General features: G+C 39.9%; 1 protein-coding gene across 1 annotated transcript; it reads left to right on the plus strand.

The window, feature by feature from the left end:
• The first annotated feature begins 6 nt into the window (after nt 1-6).
• On the plus strand, nt 7-645 carry LOC108357036 (uncharacterized). The gene is made up of 2 exons (XM_017608133.1): nt 7-145; nt 422-645. The coding sequence occupies exons 1-2, from the start codon at nt 10-12 to the stop codon at nt 628-630; spliced, it is 345 nt and encodes a 114-aa protein (XP_017463622.1). The 5' UTR covers nt 7-9; the 3' UTR covers nt 631-645.
• Nucleotides 646-1348: the final 703 nt, after the last annotated feature.

Genomic DNA, 1348 nt, shown 5'->3' on the forward strand with positions numbered 1-1348 from the left:
TACTTTGTGATGCCTCCACCGCAATATCGTTTGTTGCCATCACCACCAAATACTACAACCACTACAACCACAGCGGCTAGAGCGCTTGAAAGCCCCACCGGCATGAACTCTCCAACTTTCTCGGGTGATGTATTAGCTATAACAGGTGAGTGTTTAAAAGTTGGTCCACAGCCTCCTTTTTAGCTCCAATCATAGTAACTTTATCATTTTATTCGTGCTGAAGAGCAGCTTTTGCGGTTCATCCACGATTCCCCCCGCCCCCCTAAAATTTCACACCTTTGTTTTGGTTTTTGATGCCTTCTTTCTAATTGCTGTTTCTCAGCCTATCTGTGTGTCTCAACTATGCGTTTTTCTAATATTTTTTGACTCATTATGCATTGGGTTGTGTCTAATCCTTTTGCTGCTTTTCAAATATATTTAGAATCTGACAATGAGGATAAGAAACTGCTGCAGCAGCTGAAACGAGACCACACAGTGAAGGATCTGACGCAAAAACTGAGCAACATGCCGATGAGTCCGACGCATGAGGAGAAGTTGCAGAATCGCATTGTCGGCGATATGTCGGGTCTCATATCGAAAGCCAAAGAGGGACTTGCCAAAAGCAAAAGCAAAGGCGAAATGTCGCGGTAAGTGAGGGTTAAAATTTTTATTATCGAGGATGTGAAAAGACGAAGAGTTATTCAATTCAAGGAAAGACACATAAGGGGTGCAATATTGCCAACCGATTTATACTTTTACACCAGCGATGGGCAGAGAGAGCTTTTACTCTGCACGCGCCTTTACAAAATTTTGAGAAAGCTTAAAAGAGCTTTAAGCTAACGAATTCAAAGCAATCACTCGTTATTTACTTTCTTTGTTTGAAGCTAGATCTTTCTCCAACAGAGCCTAGTAATTATTTTAGAGGGACTGTTTGAAGTTGTGCGGGGATTTTTATGAGGGGAAATCCGAGATTTTGGATATTCAATTGCTGCCGTGTTATTAAAAGAACATTGAAATGTCATTTTAGGAAAAGTTTGTTTCTTGTCATTCCCAAGCGGAAATTAAATCTTTTAGTATTCTTGAGCTAACCGTTGCCTTGCTGGCAGATTTTTGGTAATAGCGTTACCGGGGCTCAGGTCTTATAAGCTATCACGATTGGCTTTTCCTTTGACTTTACGTTGAATTTACTTGCATTGGCAATTAAGAATCTATAAATCTTAATTAGAATTTGCATAAAGTATGTTCCGACTATCTGCTATCTACTATAGCGGCGAAAGTTGAGTATAAAAATGCTATTTAGTTATGTATGAGCCTGTTTCGATACTTTTCTTGATACTAGTCATGGCATCGAGGGTTATACGGAAAAGCT

The sequence above is a fragment of the Rhagoletis zephyria genome, unplaced genomic scaffold (genome assembly GCF_001687245.7).
Source record: "Rhagoletis zephyria isolate East Lansing unplaced genomic scaffold, Rhagoletis_zephyria_1.1 Rzeph_scaffold_69321, whole genome shotgun sequence".
NCBI classification, from domain to species: domain Eukaryota; kingdom Metazoa; phylum Arthropoda; class Insecta; order Diptera; family Tephritidae; genus Rhagoletis; species Rhagoletis zephyria.